Raw genomic sequence first — 20,505 nt, forward strand, 5'->3', positions numbered from 1 at the left:
ATAAAATGAGATGTTTGAGAAGACTAGGACGGGGTATGGGGAAGGGAAGCTAGATGGACGGCGGTTTGTCTTGCTAGAGCGAAGATGTGACGTCAGTAAAGGCATTGGGTTTATTAATTTAATCCCTGGGTTGCTCCGACGAAACTTAACATGCACCTGGGGGGACTGGTAACGGCTGGAAAAAAAAAAATGTGCACGCGCACGCACACACACACACACACACACACACACACACACACACACACACACACACACACACACACACACACATACGCAATGAGTACTGGGAAGGTGATTTGAACCTTGAATTTCATGAAATAGTAGCAAGCTGCTCTTGAGTTTGAACCGAGGTTGATAAAAAATATAAAAACAAGCGTTTTACTCGTTCCTTTAATGTTTCTAGTATTGTGTGTGTGTATATATATATATATATATATATATATATATATATATATATAATTACACATCGTTGAATATATGGAATTTTATTCAAAGGCTGTGTGAATAGGTTATAGTTGATGGTTTATTTGAGATTGTCATATAAATCCCATTTGCACTCTGAGGTTACCAATGAGATGAATAAAATCGCTTAGCGTTAGCCAGAGGAGTCTGTGTGTGTGAGTGTGTATGTGTGTGTGTGCAAGAGTAACCACTAATATAAAGAAAGGTAATGAAGCCCATCCTATTCATATATTTACATCTTTACTGGAGATATAATTACACGTTAAGTGCTATACTTTAAGCTCCCCCCCCTCTCTTAGTGGTGACTCCTGAATTCATTAACATATAATATCAACATTTTTATTGTATATATCTAGTGCAGTACGTCCCCGTCCCGTCCCTGAAACGGGTCGTCAATCCTCACACCACTAGTATGTTTTATTTTAGATTCCAAAATCAAACCAAGTGGACGTGGATTACCCTCCCGACCCTTGATATAATGTGTAAGCTAAAAGAAGGCATCGTATGTCTTGCACCTCAACAGTCCTCATATTACATCCTATTCTTCAAGAATTTTCCCTATAAACTACTGTATTCTACTTAAACCTATCCTATAAGATATAGATTGCGTGTGTGTATGTGCGTGTGAGCGCGCGCATTTTACATGCGCCTGTGTACGTATGGGTATTGTCATTGTGTATAAGTTTACCACTGTGTACATGTCTACTATTTGCATATATTAATTGCATGCTTGCATGTGCTCTTACGCACGTATGGACGCCACAATAGAAATATTTTTTTATTTATACACAATGTGATGTACTCGACAATTCTTTCCATAGGATTTTACTAGATACCTAGCCCATTGCTATGAAATTTCAAAATATTAAAGAACAGTTCACTTCTTTGTAGTTCAGCTTTTGTAACGGATTAATTCTTCGCCCCTCTGCTTATCCTCCAACGCTTCCGTAGAGGTCCTGTCTCCTCTTTCCTCCACCATATTCCTCATAGGCCTCCTCAGCGTGCTTCCGTCTTCTTGTACCCTCGGCCTCCTCCTCCTCCTCCTCCTCCTCCTTCCCCTCCTCCTCCTTCTCCTCCTCCTGCATCCTCCCTGCCCCGCTCTCCTCTGCACCTTCTCATGCATCATCTCTTCGTGAGATCAGCATCTCTGTTCTAGTTTCTCACTTCCGTCCCTCCTCCTCCTCCTCTTCCTCCTCCTCCTTCTCCTCCTCCTTCGTGCCTCACTTGCTGGCCGTGGCTCCCACCAGGGTTTGTCCTGCACAGCCCGAAGTAGTGGTTCCCCTGCTGTCGGTGTCAGGCCATGGCCACAGGCTTGGTCGAGGTGGACCACCCCGCTCTTCTCCACAGCGCCTTGAGGTTCCTCTGCTCGAGGCGCTGGTTCTTGTACTACCGTAGTAGTGGCAGGCGTAGTCGCTGCAGGCCTGGCAAATATATATTTATATATATATACATTTATACATATATGAGTCTTCTTCTGGTGGTGGGCTAGCCGAACTACTACTGCTGCTGTTGTTGTTGTTGCTGCTGCCGCTGCTGCTGCTGCTGCTGCTGCTGCTGCACGGTCTCCCAGGAGCAGCTACTGATGCCCCGCTTGTCGTTACAGGTGGTGGGGAAACGGGAGTTCGAGGGGGCCAACGCTGCCCCTTGTGTTCCAAAGTTCTCAGCCGTTGGACGAGCCTGCGCCGACACATAGAGGACAAGCACACGGCAGGTGGCGCCCACGTGTGTCCCATCTGCCACCACGTGTACAAGACCAAGAACTCCCTCCACAACCACCTGAGTGTCTACCACCGGGGGCTGACAGGGACGCGGGGGAAGAGGGGCCGCTACCCGACCCCGACCGTCCTGGAGGTGCCCCCGACGTCTCTGGCGATACTTAGAGAAAGGTTCCGTCAGGCGTCCAGAGAGGCACTCATGGACTCAGAGCAGCAACAGCAGCAGCATCAACAACAACAACAACAACAACAGCAACAACAACAACACGTGTCTGAGTCGCTGCGTTCCTGCTCGACGACCTCTGCTCTCTCTGGGGCTGCCCTGGCCCTCCCGCGTGTGTCCACCAGTGATGTCACGGGGAGTTTTGAGTCCCTCTTGTCCGGGGAGCCTGACAGCGGGCTTCCAGTGGCTCCCCTTAGCCGAGCAGCAGTGCTAAGCACCAACGAACCGGAATTGGTCGTTACTGAGATCGTAGACTAAGAATTTTTGTATAATGATTATTATTTTTTGTTTCTTTTCTTTTTATTATGTAGAGATGCTTGAAAGGTGTTCTTCCAGTGCGTAGGCTTGTCTGTCTCGGATTAGGGACGAAGTTGATTTTCCTATACATGTAACGTTGGTCTCATTCCTAAATGTTCCTTTTTCGAAGTTAGGTATTTCCGTTGTCGAGCTTTAATTCAGCTTACGAACGTGTCTTCCATTAGGTGGGTGCCGTGGTGCCCTGGCGTAGCGAGCTTCCAAAGGCAACTTTTTTCCATTTCGGACGATTCCTGTCTGGCGAAAGGGCGGAGCGTCAAAGCGTCATGACGTCATGTCGCTCTAAACCGCCAAATCCTTGCTAACGTTGGACACATTAAGTACAAGTAAACGTGAAATTTTAACCCCCATTGATGATATGTAGTCTCCCCCAGCCTCCCACCCACAATATAAAGAAAACTAAATGTACTACATTATTCTATGTCAAAGCACTAATTTTTATATGATGGTCTATTTATATTTTGAGTGCATATGGTGATGCCGATGTTCCAGTGTTGTGATAGTGAAACACACCTAGCGCTACCTTTTTGCGGTTAGTTGACTCCTTGCAGCACAACAGTACCTAAGTTCTTTTAGAAGTTCCTGTGTATTACATTAGATACGTAATCTTAAGGTTTCATGACTGTTTGCCCCGATGATGATGATGAAGAGAGAGCGAGAGAGAGAAAGAAAGAGAGACAGACAGAGAGAGAAAGAAAGAGGTCTTCCTCACTCACGGCCGTGTTGTCCTTGCAGGCGGCCCCACGTCGTCCTCAGCCCATCCGCCTTCGAGGATCACCTTGCCGCCTCCTCCTCCTCCTCCTCCTCCAGGAATCCGTTGCGATGGTGGTGGTGGCGATGGTGGTTGTGGAGGTGATGGTGGTGGCGGAGGCGGTGTAGTGGTGGTGAGTGGGGACCTTTTGGGCCGGGGACCGCCGGGGCCTGGTGGAGGCACGGCTGGGGGACGACACGGAGGAGGCGTGATACGAGGTGGAGGAGGGGGAGGAGGAGGGAGTGTCCGCGCGTGCAGCGGCGGCGGCAGCCTGAAGGAGAGTCTCGGCGTTGGCGTTGTCGGCGGCGGCGGAGGCGTGTACCTGAAGGGATCGGAGTGCCCCTTGTGCCACAAGGTGCTTCGTGACAAGTACAAGCTCAAGACTCACATGGAGGACATCCACTCGTCCGTCCAGCACGTGTTCCGGTGTCCGGTGTGCCACCGGATGTACAAGACCAAGAACACGCTCACCAATCACATCAGCCTCTCCCACAGAGGGTACCGGAAAAAGCAATACTCGAGCCGCCAGCCACCGCCGTCCTCACAGCCACCGCCACCACCAGCCCCGCCGCCGCACCTCCACCTCCAGCCCCAGGCGACGTCAGCGGGGCACCTGCACACACAACCGCCACCGCAGCTCCTCCAGCATCAGGATCAGGAGCAGTATCACCTGCAGGAGGAATCTGACTCGGTGCCCCCGCCGTCAGGAGTGGCGCAGCAGTAGCTAGATAGGTTCTCCGCCTCTTCCCGAACCTCCCCCTAGATGCGGTGACCCGGAGGTGTTGTTCCGTGAACGGGTGAGTTTGTGTCACTGACGGAGGAGGAACCGCCTGACGGGGGCTCTCGGTCGGTCGAGACCCGCTTCAGGTCGTAGTTCGCCTCCGGGGGCTGCATGGCAGCACCTGTTCGTGACCGTCACGGTGTTGAAAGGGTCGACTTCCGGGAGGGTCCCGTCAGCGATGTCGCGACGTAGTAAGGGCTCTTCGACCCTCCAACCCGCCAACAAAACAATCTCTTCACTCTGTTTGGGAATACACGTTGTGATATATAAACATAAATATATACATATATATATATATTTTGTTCCACATCCATACATTGACTCCGATTGTCGGGGGATATTTTTTTTTTCTTTTTTATGCTTTTGCCATAGTATGATAGTACCAAAGTGACACTTGATAGATCTCACGCATGTCAGTGCAGCCTTGTCTATCTCAACCCTTTATAGAAACGGTATTATAGTTTTGTACAATAAGCAACCTTTTAGTTCCTAAATATTAAGAGGCTTTTCTTAGTTCCCGTACGGGTTGATATCAGTTTGCTTGGCGTTTTTTTATTATTATTATTATTATTTAGTAATTGTAAACGAAGGCATGTTCCCTCGCACCAATAGCGTCCGACGCCCTTGTCATGTGTCTTTAGTGGCCTGTCTCAATGCCCTCCTGCTTCTCCTTGCCTCCCTCCCTCCCTGGTTCCCTTCCTCCCAGTCTCCCTCCTTCCCTCCCTCCTTGTCTGATCACCCTCCTGCCTTCTCGTTGTCCCCAAGCCGTCCTTGTCCTTATAGTCGAGTACCTCCGCCTTCAAAGCGCTTCTCGAGGAGCAGGTGGATTCTTGGTTTACCAGCAGGGAGTTAGCCACCAAAGTGCGAGGAGGAGCTGAGGCGATAGGTCATGAGAGGAGCAGGAGGAAGAGGCTTCCTAGGGGCGTCGCCATCGAGTTGGTCGGGGTTTTGCCTTCAGAGTACCAAACATTTCGACAAGGACTCCCACCAGAAATAACGATGTTCCTCTTCCTATGTTTTTTTTTTCCTGCATCAAGTTGACACGTTCAGACAGAGGAGTAGTGACGTTGTCTTTCTTGTTGATTTGTTTTAGATTTGTTACGGCATTTTTTAGCGTAGGTAGGCCTTAGCATAGGCCCAGTTCCAGTCGAAAGCTTTCAAACCAATTAGTTTTAGTAATTGCAAGAACTTAACCACCTTAGCAACTTTTATGTTCCTCATTATCTCTGTTTCTCTGTTTCTCTCCCTCTCACATGCACACGCGCACACCCACAACCTAAAACACCTTTCTGTCGTATCATCGTTCACTTTTTACTTGTTTCACTCTTCCCATCCCTCTTCCTCTTCCTCTTTCTATTTATTATTCTCTCCCACCGCAGGCTCTCGTGATTCCAGTCGTCACTGTTGAGTCGTTTTATAAATTAGTAATGAATGTGATACTTGATGTAGTATGAACAATAACCATGACAGTCTGGCACCTAACAAACCCATGAAGTCTCTCACATACTTTTTTTTTTTTTTTTTTTTTTTTTGGGGGGGGGGGGTCCAATATGGGTGAGAGTAGGTGTGTGGGACGGTGGCTTTTTGGGCTGGCCAAGACAAGGGTTTGACATTGATTGGCCAATGGGTTTCATTGTGGCGATTTGGCGTCGCGGCGCTGTGTGTGTGTGTGTGTATTTGTATGCACGCGTGTGATGATTGGCAGCTATGGCGTTCGTGCTTGCATGCGCGCGAATGCCTTTTACATTTGGCAGAAGTTTCATGTGGGTCTCCGTGCAATGTTGGTTATGTGGCAACGTTATTCGTGTGTTAGCATGTAATTGGCAAATGAACAGGTTATACTGTTGATTTCCTTTGCATTTCCCGTTCCAAGGAAACATGAGCGATTCTGCCACATCTCGGATATTTATGGTTGACCCGGAAATCTTGCCAGTTGTATGTGTCCGTGTGCATGCTGATATATTTATATTTGATGTAATATTTGTGTGTGTGTGTGTGTGTGTGTGTGTGTGTGTGTGTGTGTGTACGCGCGCGCCTCCGTCCACCCATTCTTCACGGAGCTCTCTGTATGTCTTTCCCCATGTTTTCGTATGGTTCAACTCTTTCACCCCATCCTCCTTCCTCACCTTCGCTCCTTCGAAATCCAGAGATAAATGAGCACCCAGGAGGAAGGACTGGCCGATCCTCTCTGAAGTCCTGCATCGTGGGTCTCTGACCCATGACCCGTCACGAGGGTAGTCCATGAAACTATCCACGGCAGGCTCCACAGCCGGAGCTCTGGGTCCAGATAATGCAGTCACCAGTGCATAGCATGGGAAAGATATGCGCCTCATTTTTTTATAACGTCACTGGTTCCCACAGATAAATTATGACGTCATATAAATAGGTATGGTATCTAGGAAGAAGATCTGACATCATAGGGAATGTGCACACATTCGTCGTGTTTGTGTGTGTGGCGTCTCACAGGCATCTGTCGCCATAGAACCCCCGTTGAACGTCCTTGTCTTCCAACTCTTGGGGCCAGAGCCCCCAAGATGGGTGACCTTGGGATAACTTGAGGTTACGCTTGCCAACAGCGCCACAATACCCAGGAAACACTTGGTACCTTGTCGCCTTCTTACACCATGCCTTGGTACCGTCCCACACCCACCACTCCACGTCCCCGCTTACTTCCACTTGCTGATGAAAGAGTGCCTTACTCGCAGGGGATGTGGCCGAAGTCGATGGTGGGGAGCTTGGTGGGTTCTACGAGGAGAGGAACCTCCCTTACGGCCGTAAGCCCTTGGCCATACATTCTGGACGTTGAGGCGGGTAGGAACTCTCACATACTCTACATGTGGAACCTGCCTGATGGCTCCTCCAATAAAAGAGAAGGAAACTTGTGTGGTTCCTAGGTCCTGGACAGGGTGTGGAGTGTATACAGACGTCGTCATTGCCTTTGAGAGACGTCTGAGTGTGAAGTGTTGACACAGGTGCCATTTTGTAGCGTCAGGCACCGCGCTGGCCCTCCTTCAGGAGAGGAGACCGCCTCGCGTGCCGTCTTGTGACGTCAGCAAACGGCTGGAAGGGTCATAATCCCTCTTGCTGAAGACCTTGAAAACTGAGACGTGATATGCGGGTTTTGTTTTAGCAAAGGACAGGCAATTCTATGCAGTTGAAGGGGCTGACTCCTATTGGAGTGGAGTCTCTGTCTATCCCGCCCCACTTAGGGCTACCTCTCGGAGGCTTAAAATCGCCAGTCGATAGCCAGAATAGAGTCCATAAACTAAGTCACCGCGTTGAAGGGTATAGCATCGCGAAGGAGCCATAAACAATATGACGTCACCAGCCGGTTGAAGCGACGATCCTTGGCCGTCGACGTGGGTCTCAAACGGGAGGGTGATGCCTCGTCGTCATGTCCCTTGCCGACTTAGCTGACTTCGATTCTGTGATGCCACGGCTTTCCCTTCGTCAGGATAAAGGGTTCTTGACCCTGTGTTCCTTTTTCCCTCCAGGTCATCCATCATGGCCTCTTACGTCAGCTTGTGACACTCCTTTCCTTTCAACAACTTTGAGCGTGATACGCCATGACAATTATTACTCTGTGTATTTTTTTTTATTCTCCAATGTGGTTTCCCCATCGTGTTTTGCTTCATTGTGTCTCGCCCCTTCCCTCTTTCTTTGTTTTATTTTTCTTCTTATGTGACGCTGCTTATGGGTCCGAGGACTTCTGCCACCTCTTTCTCCTCATCCACCGACTCTTCTTCTTCTCCTGTTCTTCGTCATCTTCCTCCACGTCCTTCCCCTCCTTTACTTCCTTTTCATCCTCTTCTCCTTCTATTTCTCCTGCCCATACTTGTCGTTTTTCCCCTCCCTCCACCTCCCCATCCTCCTCCACCTCCTCCTCCTCCTCCTCCTCCTCCTCCTCCTCGTTTCCTCCTCTTTATTCTTTCTTCGAATAGTTGCCGACATTTTTTCCTCAATTTTTTTTTATCATTCTCACCCTGTCCTCCCTCTTGACTCGCCACTTTTTCTTCTTTGTCTTTTATTGTGTCTCGATTCCCACTTTATGCTCCTTTCCCATTCCATCTTTCTCACAATTTGCTCTACTGTTTCTGTGTCGCCTCTAAGGAACCAGTGATGGACGTCGGAGAGAATCACCTTCCTGTTACCTCATCTCCAGAATCCACCTACACCCTCCCCTACATGAGGAAGAGCGACCCCAAGGGGTTGGCACTTGGTCTCCGGAATAACTCAAAGATCTCTATCAGCGTCGGTAATCCTTATTCCAGTTTCCACACAAGGAAGGCTAGCAGCCAGCTAATTCTCCCCTCCTCCCCTTCCTCCTCCTCCTCCTCCATCTCTTCTCTCCTCCTCTTGTCTCTTCTCCTCCTTTTTTCTCTTTGTCCTCCTCCTACTACTACTCGTCCTCATCCTCCTCTTCTTCGTCCTCCTCCATCTCCTCCTCTCTTCATTCTCCAATTCCTCTTCCTCCGTTTCTTCGAACCCACCCCTCTCCCCCCTTCTCTTCCTCCCCTCCCTCATCGTCCTGCTCTTCTTCCTTTTCCTCCTCTTCCTCCTCTTGTTATATGGTAACACCAATTCATGACAGTCAATACTCCAAAGTTTCTTCCCAGAGAGATCCACTGGTGTGCACGGAGCCTTGATCGCTTGAGACCTCATGTTTAAAAGGAAACCGTTTGTCCGATCTTCTGTCGAGAACCGCCACAGCTCTCTTTGGCAGTGTTCTTGGCCCATGGCTCTCTATTTCAAATGTGAAATTACTTCCAAATAGTCTCCAGAATGTCCCCCCTCCTTCCCCTCCCCCTCCTCTTTCTCTTCCTCCTCTTCCACCTCCACCTTTTCCGTGCGCCATTTCTTCTCGGTCGACCTGACTCTCTCTTTCCATCCACTGACCGAGTCTTCACATTCCACACTCCAGGAATAATATCAAGTCTTAATATGATTTTTATGTGCGTCACGTTTTGTGACGTGGTAATTACATGACGTTGGTGTTTTGTACGCGCATGTGACATGCTCTTTTCCCGCTATCCACTTGCAAGGTTAGTATCGTGACGTGACGCCTGGCCGTTGTGTCTGTCACGCGGCTGGTAAAGTGATAGGGCGTCACGTTGGACCATTTGTGACGTATCAGCTACGTCATGTTACGGTTAACCCCCCACCGCGATGTCTGTTACTTGCGTCACGTGAGCAGTAGTGCTGTGATTATTATTTTGTTACTTTAGACAGCTTTGTAGTATGACCGTTGACTGCACGTTGTAACGGTCTGCGTCATTTTTGTTTTGTTTTTTATGCGGTACATCTACTTGTGTTGCATTTTATTTATCCATTTTTTATCGTAGTTTTAAGTGACATAGACTTGCAATATTTTTCTTTCAGTTCCTCGCATATTTTAACGTTAATTTTGTTTCTGTAAGTGATGTGCCACATACCACGGATGCCACATATAAAACCTTAAGTGTTTCGCCCAGATGCAGTATTGTGTGACTTGTTGCCAAACTTTAAGCATGGAGTCATTGTAGCCCTAACCAGTGTGTTTATCCATCTAGAATGCGAGGAGAGAAATACTATGCCATCGCTTAGGACATTGCTGTAGTTGTACTACGTTTAGAAAATTCTTGTAATGACCACGATCTATGTAAGGTAAGGGGATGTTGTTGATGTATGGAAACGCCCTGCCGAGATGACGGCCTCCTGCATACAAGGATCAGATATCACAAGTCGTTGGTAAATGTCTCTGCCCGTTTTGTGAAAAGGTGATCTTTTAAGTGTTTACAAACAACCCTGATGAAACACGAGAACATGGCCCAAGGTCTTCTTTAGAGGGAGAGGAAAAAGTTGACGGCGGCGACATGAATGTATACGAAGGAGAAAAAGGTGAACAAGTGGATGCGTCGACAGCGCCCCATAAGGATGCAAATTAGTAGTGAGAGAGGAACACACCAACCTGGAGAAGAGTGAGTTAGCGGCCCAGGATGGATGTTTGCTTATTAGTACTTGACTTAAGGATGTGCCTCAAATCTAGATAATGTATATATATTTTTACCCAGGCGTAATGTTAGTTGAGAACTCCCCCACCCCCCTCCTGTCGAGTTTTGTTGCCTTGCTTTCGTAGTGCTGTGTGAAAATGTCGACAGAGTGAGTCGTGAGGCTTCGTGAAATGCGCCTCAGTCGAGACTTCGAAAGGACTTCGAAGCTGCTATGTAAAGATGTCTCCGAAGCTGTTATGTGAAGATGTCTTGAAGCTGCTGCGGAAAGATGTCATCTCGCATGTTTTTCTTGTGATGGCCGCCTATTGGTTAGGCTGCTGTTTTGGGCGTATGTTTGATGAAAATAGGATCCTAATTCTTGTGCCAGAAAATTAATTACGAAATACACGTTTTTTATATTACAGTAAATGAATATTATCATCATTGTTGTTATTATTTTTATTACTATTATAATCATTATTATTGATATTATTATCATCAGTGTTATTATAATTGTTATCGATATTACTATCATTATTATTATTATTATTTATTATTATTATTATTAATTATTAATTATTATTTTTATTATTATTAATTATTATTATTAACAACTTTGTATCGCCCTCCAGACTTTTGTGTGAAGACATTTATGCTTTGAGATCCTGTGTAGCCGTCTTACCCGTTTCCACATGGCTGTACGTGCACAGCCCCCGTAACATTGTATTGCCTGTTGGGTCATATTAGACACTTCTTTCTGACGTTAAACGATTTTATTTATATCAGGTCAGATCATTTTTTATGCAGCAGTAAGAATAGAATTGGTCTACAATGTCTTATTGTTATTCTTTTAAGTAGAATGTCTTCCCTGCTTGTTTGTCTTTGTCATTTTTTTTCCCTTTGTGTCCGTTTCTTTCTGTATAAAGACCGGATACCCGGGCTATTTTGTTCATTGGGAGAGAGAAAGAAAAGAGAGAGAGAGAGAGAGAGAGAGACCTGTTCTTTGGAAATTGAGACATGAAAGGTTTTCGCAGTCATAATATTGTGATGATGATGATGACGAAAGTGATGAGTGTTGTAATTTCGTTATGATATGATGATGATGGATGTCATTATATTGTGATGGTTATTGTTTTTTTGTCATTTGTGGGGATGATGATATGTGTCATTACCGATGATGGTGATTGTTGTCATGACGGTGATAATGGTGAAGATGACGAATCGAACAAATTTTTTTGAAATAATGTATTTGACACTAGTGTTGGTAACAGTAAACTTTGTCACACACTAGGCTCTGTAACATGACAAATGTTGAGTCACACACATAGTTTTTATTAGCGATATTTTGCCTGAATGTCCATAGTGCTTCTTTGTATTGTCACATGAACATGTATGTTTCGACGTGACGTCATGTCGTTTGGGGCATCGTGACGTCATGTTTCCAGTAGCGCCACATAAGCGTGGTCTGCTACCACACTGTAAACGACATTCACAAAGTGTAACGCAAGAGTTACATTTCTGCGCGGAGCGGTGCTTCTTGGGCCTTTAACGCTGTTTCACAGCTCAAATATTTATGTAAAACAAACAAACCGTCACGTCACTGTGACATACCTTGTTTCATGACAAGTCTCACAAGGCGGCCCGCTTCCACAAGCGTGACAATACCTGTTACGGCACCTTGCAGTACCTGAAGGTCACAAAACGTGATATAAATACATCACACGTCACCTGATACCATGTGATACATGAAGGTCACAAAATACTCGGTACTGATCCGTCACACAACACGTCACATGGTTACCGAGCGGGCCAGGGCGTCACGTTACGCCGTAACAACAAACGTTACACTTGGTGACGTAGTACCTAAACGTCATCTGATATTACGTGCTTGCCCTTCATCGCAGCACTTCGTGTGACGTCATCGCGTTACGGGGCGTGTGACGTGTGTTACTCGTGAACCACCGACCAAGAAATAACTTCTACCGTGCGGGGATCCTTCGTGACGGCTCCCCTCCCTTCCCCCCTTTCCCCTCCCCCCTTTTCCTAGAACGGTTGTAAGGAGGATGAAAAAATAACCTTTGCCACTCCCCCCCCCTTCCATTTCCCTTCGAAGCCCCCTTCTTCTCTCCCCCCCTCCCCCTATCACAGCCCTTCTTCCTATCCTTTCCTTCCCTTCTGAGCTCCTTGCTCCCTTTCCTTTCCGTTTTCCTTCTCTTCTGTTCCTTTCCCTCCGCCACTTTCTCCCTCGGCCCCTCCCTTTTGCCCCCCTTCCCCCCTTCCCTCATATCCCATACCATACCTTATACCACCTACCCTCTCTTCCTTCCCCTGCCCTCCCCCTTCCTTCCTTCCTTCTTTGTACCTTCCTCTTCCCTCCCTGCCTCCTCTTTCATCAGTTCTCACGCTTTCTCCTCTCTCTCTCTCTCTCTCTCTCTCTCTCTCTCTCTCTCTCTCTCTCTCTCTCTCTCTCTCTCTCTCTCTCTCTCTGTCACCGTTTTTTGATTCTCTCGACATTGCTTCCTGACCTCTTCAAGCTCCCCATATCCCCTTTTCAGCCATGATGGCTTTTATATAACCACATTGGCGTTTTATCCAGGCATTTCTGTTTCTTTTCAGCCACAACACGCCACGTTGGCCTTTTTATTCCTGAGCCAGATAGACCTATTTTTAGCCATATCGGGCCATTTCTCCACCCTGCCCTGGCCTCTCTCGACCCCCAAGCCGGCCTCCCCCACTCTCCTCTCCCCCCTCTCCCCCTCACGCCCTCTCCCACTTCCCACGGCGTAACGACGGCTCCTGGATCCTTCCTACTTCTTCCTCCTTCGACTATTCTCTCTCTTCATATTTCTTGACCAGTTTCCTCCTCCTCCTCCCCCTCCTCCCCCTCCTCCCCTCTCCTCCTCCTCCTACTCCCCATCCACTTCCTCCTCCCCCTCCTCCTCTTCCTCCTCCTCCTCCTCCTCCTCATCCTCCTCCACTTCCTCCTTCTCCTCCTTTCGTCGTCTTCCTCCATGTCCTTCCTCAACCTTCATCTTCACCTTCATCATATCCTCCCTCTCCATCTTCCCCTTACCATCTCTCTCCTTCCCCTTCTCATCTTCCACCTTCTCCTCTTCCTCCTCCAATTGTTTCTTTTCCTCTTTTTTCTTCTCCTTGTCCTCTACTCTTGCTCCTCTTCCTCCTCCTTGTTCCTCTTCTTTCATCTTCGCCTTCACCTTTTTCTACCTCTCCATCTTCCCTTTAACTTCTGCTTCTCCCCCTTCTCAATTTCCACCTCCTCCACCTCCTCTACCTCTTTTTCCTCCTCTTCCTCTCCTTCATTTCTCCTCCTTCTTCTATCTCTTCTCATCTTCCACAACCTCCTTCTCTGCCTCTTCTTCCTCCTCTTTCTCTTCTTCATTTCTCCTCCTCTTTGTCCTCCCCTCTCCCCTGCCTTTTCCTCTTCTTCCTCCCTCTCCACTTCCACTTTCTCTTCTCTCTATGGCCACATTTCCCTCCCGCCTCCTCCTCCTCCCATGGCCCTTTCCTCCTTAACCTCATTCGCCCCCCCCACCACCTCCACCCTGGTGGTGCCACCCCGCAATCCCCCCACTCTCTCCCCCTCCCTGTGTCCCCCTCTCCCACTCACCCCGTGTTCTGCCATATGTTTCTATTGACGTGCAAGAGGTTTGCGAGGCCCGCAAGAGCTGTGGGGGTGGGGGGCAAGGGGGGGAGGCGCACTTCCCTCCCCCCTCCTCCTCCTTTGCTTCTTCTCCCGCCTCCTCAGATCCCCTTCACTCGAGCCTCCTCTTCATCCTTCATCCTTCTGTTCTTCCTTCATCCCCTTTACCTCCTCCATCTTACCTTCACCTTTTCCTCCTTTTCTCCCTCCTCCTCCTCTTCCTCTTCCTCCTCCTCTTCCTCCTCTTCCTCTTCCGCCCCCTCCTCTCCCGCCCCTTGTCACCACAACTGCCCCCTCCATCCCCACCTATTCACGTCCCCCCTCCCCCTCCCCACCACCTCCCCACTCCCAATACTCCCTTGACCTTGTTCCTGGCCCGTATCATTCCTTGCACTCACCTGACCTTCTTATGACCTGAGGTCAAGACAGGGGATGGAGGAGGAGGGGGAAGGCATTGTGGTCTCCCTCCTTCAGCGCCTTAGTTAGTAGTATCCTGGCGTTCCATGACCTCCGGATGATCAAGACAGTATTACAACGTATAACATTGTCAAGAAAGCCCCCCCCCCCAAAAAAAAAAAAAAAAAAAAATCACCTGGCCCTAGGGTCGGCCAAAGGCATGACCGTAACCTTGTCCCATTTTCTATGAATGCTCCTCCAACCATGACCACCTTGTATCATCTGGAATACTCTTTACAACAACCCCAGCTCCCCAGTTTTTTTTTTCTTTTTTTTTTATTCCTTTCCCTAACCCTCACCTCCCCCAAGCCTTGCTCTCTCACACCTTCGATCAGATTTTTTTTTTTTTTTTTGGGGGGGGGTACTGTAAAACACTGCTTCACTGGCCTCCCTTCTCCACCCATCCCCATAGACAAGTCTTCTGTCTAGTCTTCCCCCCTAATGTTTATCTTCAAACGAGCCCCATAGACAAATCCCTTGTTAGTCTTCCTCATCCTTATAAACATATCTTTAAGGGTACAACGTGACAGACACCCTCTCCCTACCCTCACCCTTACCCTTCCACCTACTTCCCACACTGCCCTTGCCCATAACCGAATACCCCCTCATATTTTGACGTAAAATGAAAGTGATGGCACTTGTATTCCCCCCCATCCCACTTCCTCCCCCATCCCACTTCCTCCCCATCCCACTTCCTCCCCCCCCCTTCTCTCCAACTGCCCTCTCAATCTGGGCCTGGTACTGTTTATATTACTGTGGTATTTGAACTGATGGACATAAAATAAATAGTGAATGTGATGGAAAATATTGTGGTGTTTTTTCACTTGACATAGCTTCTATTTCTAGTTTGAGTGATGTAATTTTGTAGAGAAAGTGCGTAAGTTTAGAAAAATAAACTATCGTTTATATGTATTCTGGTTTTATTATCCCCCTAACCTAATCTCTCGAAGTCCTTCCTGAGGTTCTGTGTGGTAATGTGTTGTATTTTGGAACTGCTTATGCGTTTTTATAATGTTTATAACCAGTGTTTGTATGACGTATATATATATATATATATATATACAAAGTAATGTAACACATTCGTAAATTTCAACAAGAAACCACTGTGTTGGATAAGAAGAAATTAAATAGACGTCCGTGATCGAAATATATGGATATCGTCTATTCAATTTCTTCTTATCCAACACAGTGGGTTCTTGTTGAAATATATATATATATATACTGTATATACACACACCAACGACGTGCTTACGTGTATCTGCTACTTCTCACTTAGCCATGTGCCAAAACCGAAAACCAAAGCAGAGTGCATCCAGACCCGACCCCCTTCCTGAAGAAGACATGATCGAAGTGAGAGAGCCGGGGTGGTAGTGGTTGAGGGGGGAGGGGGGCGCCCCGATGTTGCACCTCGGGCCCCCTAGAAAACACCTGCCGACGGGGACTGCGCGTCTCGCCTGCGCAGACAAGACCTAGCGGTGGCACCCAAGTCGATTCGCCCACCCCCCTCCCCGCCCGACCCTCCAGGCACTCATCCGCCCGCCCGCCAAATTCGCCTGGGGGGGGGGGAGGGCAACAACGCGTGCGCTTGTGTAAGCAACAAGAAGTAGAGGGCAGACATTTGCGTAGAAATGGGTTCTTCAGATGCACACACGCACGCACACACACACGTACGCACGTACAAATACACACGCGCGTGCGCCTACAAACACAGATGTACACGTGTGAACAGCCCTAGAAATGGGTTGAAGCAGGTTTGTGTCCATGTGTGTGTGTATTTTTTCTCTTATGTTTTTGAGGAGGTAGGAGCAGCATAGAGGGTCAGGTGCCAGTGACAGACCAGGGAGAGCAGCAGCACGGAAGTCAGCTGTTGGGGTGGTTTGATTGTCTTGAATGCGACGCTGTCCATGATAATGATAACAAGGGTGGTGGTGGCACCTACGGCCAGAGTTCGGGAAACAGGGGAATTAAGCCAAATCGTGTAGATTTGTCAATTTCGGGGATAATGAAAGAACGTTGGGGTGTTAGTTTTTTATATTTCTTAAAAATGTACACGAGCCTCAAAAACCTCACATTTCATCTAAATAGATGTTATTTTGGGTTTTCAATGCGTTTTATTTATTTATTTATTTATTTTATTTATTTTTTGTTACTTAGTGTACTTCGAAGTCGTGTGGATTATTTTTTTCCTTTTTCTTTTTAATACATTTCTGGGTAATACCCAGATGCCTCGAGTAGTGGTTGACCTACTGGAGCTCGAGGTAGCCTCCCTCCCGAAGACTCCCCCTCCCAATTTTAACGGGAAAAAGGGGCAGGGCTTGAGACCTGGCCAGGGGTCTCTGTGGGGCAGCAGGTCTTGTCAGCCCTGCCTCGGGAAGTGCACAACGCGACAAGAATCAAGAAGAGCAAGATCCCAGAATAGTTCCTTGCCTGTTGTGGTAGTGATGGTGGAGGTGGACCAAACCACAGTAGATGGTCCGGCTAAAGGGCAGCTGTCTCGCCCCGGCTAATGATTCATAGTCAGTTCCTTGGACGCTGCTTGCTGCTGAGGAGAACGACGTGTGGGAAGGAGTGGGGGGCGGGGATGGGGCGGGGCGGGTGGAGCAGAAGCGGTGGAGCAGGTTTTGCAAGTATGATCCACATGCGGACTATGCTCGAGCCACAGGTGTTGCGGAAATCCTGCACTCTCCTCAAGGTCGCCCGTCGAGTGCCCTAAGGTCAGCCGGCGCCCTTAGGGCCCCCGGTAGATGGAGGAGGAGAACAACGTCATCGTCTCCGCGGCGTCATGTGGGGAATGACCTTTTTTTTATCGGTCTTTCAGCATCGTAGAAGTGATATCAGGTGCTCCTGTCCTCAGTTTGGGCTCCAAGGTGCCAAGCGACCTTGGGTCAATGGGGAATATGTGTGCATGTGGACCGTTCTTTGGGTAGACCTTACGGGAGGAATGTCCTCTCATTCTCCAGAGGATTTTGGCAAATGCAGCATCCAAGCAGTCCCCTCCCCCTCCTTACGGAGGTGTTCGGCCGTAAGACAGAACGTTGATTAGTCTTTCGAAAGGTGCACGACCAGGGTCGCACTCTAAGAACATTTTGTCGGCTAGTGCCTGGCGTTGATCGACAATCCTTCATTTTGAACTGGCGATGGAATTGTTTATCTTATCATTTCAAGTGAATAACCATTATTCATCCCGTCCAAACAATGGCCAAAAGACAAACTGCCTAGCGTCCCTTTTTTTTCTTCTTTCTTTTCTTTTCCTTGAGTCATCTTCGAACTGAAAAAATTGGGTTCTCTTGAACCCTTTGGAACTCTCCTCGAGGAGGGTATTCGAGTATTGGCCGAGAGAGGGGTGGGTGTGTGGGGGTTCCTTTTGCAGAATAAAGTCGACTGGCGGTTTCCCCCCGACCTCCCGAAAACAAAATACAACTGAGTACCTCTTTGACAGTAACGACCAAGCTCGAACCCGGGATTCGTTAAGTTACGGAGCTCGTCTCTCACCCACGTCGCTGAATTGGTAAGAGACGAGAGTGGCCATCCAAGAGGCCGCCGCGTTCGATTCTGGTCATGGTAGCCAGAACAGGTTACCATAGTTATTTTATACTATTGATTTATATCGAAATGGACAAGTCTGTAAGAAAGACTTGGACGAGAGAAATTAATATTATAATATATATATATATATATATATATATATATATATATATATATATATATATATATTCTTGTCTTTTTTCTTTGAATATTTACTCACGTACCTAATTAGGGAAAGGGTATATGTATAAAACTACGAAGGGGTGCCCCTGCCCTCACTTCGAAGAGATAAAAAAAAAAAAAATTGTGTGCAGCAGGCGAGAATGGAGTAAAAGTACAATGGGTACAGAAGGGGCAGTAGCAAAAGCCCGTGTGTTTGTGCTTCTCCCCCCCCCCCCCAGCTCTTCATGACTCTGGCGCTGTTAATTCGTCAAGAGAAAATAATTATTTCAGCGCCAACCTCCCGGGGCGTCGATCCAGTGATGAGCCTGGTTATCGATCTTTGGTTGGTGGCGTGGCCCTTGGTAGCAGGAAAGGGGGGGTTGGGGGTGGGGGGGGTAGGACAGAACATGAACCCCCTCCCCTCTCCCTCTTTATTTATTTATTTCTCATTTATTTATTTATGTATTCATTTGTTTATTTACGTGTTTATTTATGCATTTATCTATCGGTTGCTTCGTGCAAAGAACGCAGATTGCATTTCATCGTTCAGTCAGTATTTTTCTTTTTTCGGCATTGCTAAAATGTATTGTTATTATAATTCTTATCCGCAAATTGTTGAAGAAAAAACGTTGATAGTGACAATCTTGTTAACGAAAGTAATAAAAAAAATCCATTTGACAATAAAAAGTTTTTTTCCGCAACTGCACATCGTCTAATGCAGAGGTTTTGTTCGTATTGTCTCGCATATCACATATACTATGTATTGCTGTTCTTTAGCATCCCGTAGAACATCTCTTCAACACTGAATTAAACCGCTAAACCTCTCTCCCACTAGTGTGCTTGTGATTCTATTTGGGAGATTCTTCGAGTCCCCTTCAGGAGCCCAAGAACCCAGAGGGAGAACCACAGGACCCTGACAAACCAAAGGGGTGATGATCCCGCCGGGTTCTTGAATACTGACGAAGAATTCAAGACATGGCCAATGAACCCAAGGGATTCAAGTCCTTCCATGTGAGCAGGACAGGGAGAATAATATACTTAGCTTGCTCTCTCTTTTTATTAGCAGGACAGGGAGAATAATATACTTAGCTTGCTCTTTTTTTTTTTTTTTTTTTTTTTTTCCATTACCCTCGTGCGAATGAAATTGTCTGAGGACAGCCAGAACCGTAACTCTGATTTGTAAGTAATCATGAAAGCTAACTTCACCATAGGTTGATGCCTGGCGAATTCGTCCAGCTGAGGAAACGAACCCATAGCTAAGGATTCAAGGTGCACACAAACACAAACACACACACGCACACATACACACACACACACAAACACACACACACGCACACACACACACACACACACACACACACACACACACATCAGTGCAATATTAAACTGTCTTCTACACAGTCATAAAGCGTTCATTTTGAGAAATTAAACTGTTCTGTATACACGTCTAACACAATATCCCGTCATTGGATACAGTGACATAGGCCAGTGTGAGTTATTCGAGTAGTATTGGAGAAACAAGTTCCATAATACTTTGGTAGCATGTGTTGGTATTGTTGGTATTGAGCTGATTTCTAAATTACACGTAAGCGAGAAGTCCATCCACGTTCAAAGTATGGCTGCAGAAACGAATCGATTCTGTTAATTGAATTAAAACGCGATATTTTTTTCCTTCGTCCGCGCAACTCAAACTGCAGCCAGTCACAGTCCAGGACAGGAAACCTGGGTGGAGCCAGTTTGATATAATCAAGATAAAAACAGATTTAATGGACCAATGGCGTTCACACTACCCAGTACATATCACTGCGTAGGACGGAAGTGTTGGCAGGAGAGATTGTTCGGAGATGTTTGTAGTGAGCACAACAGTTCTGCCTTACAATATTGACAGAATCTCATAAACATCGATGTATGACTAAAATGTAGTCTGTCCACTTCTACGAAATTATCTTCTTTTGCGTCGTGCCCTCTATTATTGCAAGAGATGAAAGTCTTTGTGTAACCCCTTTTGAATTCAAAACTCATAACCACTGCGCATAGCAATATACTAGACGCTCAGAAATGAAAAAAATCGTAATTCTAGTTCGTCTGTATGTTCCTTCAATACCAGACAACATACGCCAACAGACCTCGTCGTTGTTGCTGTCGTCGTCGTCGTAGTTTTGAGTGCTCAGTCTTCTTCGTCTTCAAACGACCTCAGTTTAGAATTCGAAAATACTCATTTCTTCTTATCGTTCCATCCATTCATCTTGGCTGACTTTCTTCTTTTTTTATGAACATTAAGTAGAATGTCTTTTAGGATGATAATCTTATTATTAGATATTGTATACTATTTTTCAGTTGTGTTTTATTCTCTCTTTATCTATATATATCTCCATCTCTTCTCCCTCATCTCCCCTCTCCTTCTCTCCTATTTTGTTCCACTTTCAATTTACTGGACAATCACAGATGTATTTTTTTTTATTCTTTTCCTGTGTGCCTCCGTGCA

The 20,505-nt window shown here is 46.9% G+C and overlaps 2 protein-coding genes across 4 annotated transcripts in view; both read left to right on the plus strand.

Annotated features, from left to right (window-relative positions):
* The window catches only part of LOC143033965 (uncharacterized), a 253,952-nt gene that overhangs the window by 111,552 nt on the left and 121,895 nt on the right, over nt 1-20,505 (plus strand). The window lies entirely within an intron of this gene.
* LOC143034095 (uncharacterized) lies at nt 1,763-5,785 on the plus strand. The gene is made up of 3 exons (XM_076200039.1): nt 1,763-1,868; nt 2,066-2,402; nt 3,365-5,785. The coding sequence occupies exons 1-3, from the start codon at nt 1,763-1,765 to the stop codon at nt 4,188-4,190; spliced, it is 1,269 nt and encodes a 422-aa protein (XP_076056154.1). The 3' UTR covers nt 4,191-5,785.

This window comes from Oratosquilla oratoria, chromosome 16 (genome assembly GCF_046742065.1).
Source record: "Oratosquilla oratoria isolate Oo_2021 chromosome 16, ASM4674206v1, whole genome shotgun sequence".
NCBI lineage: Eukaryota > Metazoa > Arthropoda > Malacostraca > Stomatopoda > Squillidae > Oratosquilla > Oratosquilla oratoria.